Source organism: Geospiza fortis, unplaced genomic scaffold, assembly GCF_000277835.1.
Source record: "Geospiza fortis unplaced genomic scaffold, GeoFor_1.0 scaffold638, whole genome shotgun sequence".
Taxonomy (NCBI): domain Eukaryota; kingdom Metazoa; phylum Chordata; class Aves; order Passeriformes; family Thraupidae; genus Geospiza; species Geospiza fortis.
The window spans coordinates 147952-149122 of record NW_005054557.1 but is presented as its reverse complement, the minus strand read 5'-3'; the positions used below and the strand labels follow the sequence as shown (position 1 = coordinate 149122).

The 1171-nt window shown below is 58.2% G+C and overlaps 1 protein-coding gene across 1 annotated transcript in view; it reads left to right on the top strand.

Moving 5' to 3' along the window:
• The first annotated feature begins 825 nt into the window (after positions 1-825).
• Positions 826-1171, top strand: part of MTPN (myotrophin) — a 31151-nt gene continuing 30805 nt past the window's right edge. The window contains exon 1 of the mRNA XM_005429560.2: positions 826-1128. Within this exon, the coding sequence (XP_005429617.2) occupies positions 826-1128 (303 nt within the window). The remainder of the gene's footprint in view (positions 1129-1171) is intronic.

Below are 1171 nucleotides of genomic sequence, written 5' to 3'. Positions count from 1 at the left end.
TCCCTTTCCCCCCTGTACTGTTGCCATCAGACAGCCTGGGCTGTCTAGGACAGGTACAAAGAAGCTGCACAGGTGTCCCTGGCATGGGGCAGCTGGGAATGGAAAAGCTTGGTGCTTACGGGGGCAGCATGGCAACACCTGACCTCCAATCCAGTTACAGAAAGCAGTTTCCACTGATAAATGGCAAAGAAGAACTGGCTGACAGACTTTGGGAGGGGCCAGGGCTGGCTGATGCAACCCCCAGGGGTATAAAAGCCTGAGCATCCATCTTGAAGATGAACTGGCCATGTGGTATCCATGAGGGCAGTTCCCCGCAGTGCAGCTTTTTCCTTATGTAGTCCTTTTGTTGTATTTTTGTTAAGGTTTAATAAACCTTTTAAAATTTTCAAAGTGAGCAGTTGTCTCTGACACTTGGGCAACCGCCACAACCCTCTCAGTAAGGAAATTCTTCCTAACCTCTGTGTTTTCACACTGCCTCCAGTCACCAGGAGGAGTCCAAGGAAAGCCTGGATGTGGCACTCAGTACCATGGTCTGGCAGACATGGTGGTGCTGGGTCACAGGTCAGACTGGATGATCCCAGAGGTCTCTGCCAACCAAACTGCTCTGTGATCCAGACTGGCTACAGGCACTGCAGATCAGGTCCAGCTCCGAGGGCGTTTGGGATGCTGTTTGCCAGGGGGGATTAGGGAGAGCGGCTGCCTGTTGGCAGACAAGCCTGAGTCACACAGCAGGCTGCATGTTCCGTACGCAAAACATGTGGCTTCGTTAAACAGATGCAACCGCCGAGTGCCAACATATTAATTAGCCACCACATCCTTCCTTTCATGTCTCCCCGCTGCTGCTTTGGAAGCATTATAATTACCCGCAGCTCAGCGCCTCGGGGTTTGCAGAACAGCTATTCAGACACGTGGTTCCCCGCAGCGGGAACAGACTGTGAGGGCGGGTCCCGCGTCCCGGCCGAGCCCGGCACGGTTCGGTCCCGGCGGGTCCGGCCTAGGCCGCGTGTCCATGGCAACCGCGGGGCCCGGGCGGGGCTCAGGGCGCATGCGCAGCCCTCCCCGCTCTCCCTCCGCGGTATCCGGGGAAACGCGGGGACGCCGGCGGTGCGCGCATGCGCCCTGCGCCCCGTGTGCCGCCGTCCCGCGTGGGCGTCGCGGCGAAGCGGGGGCC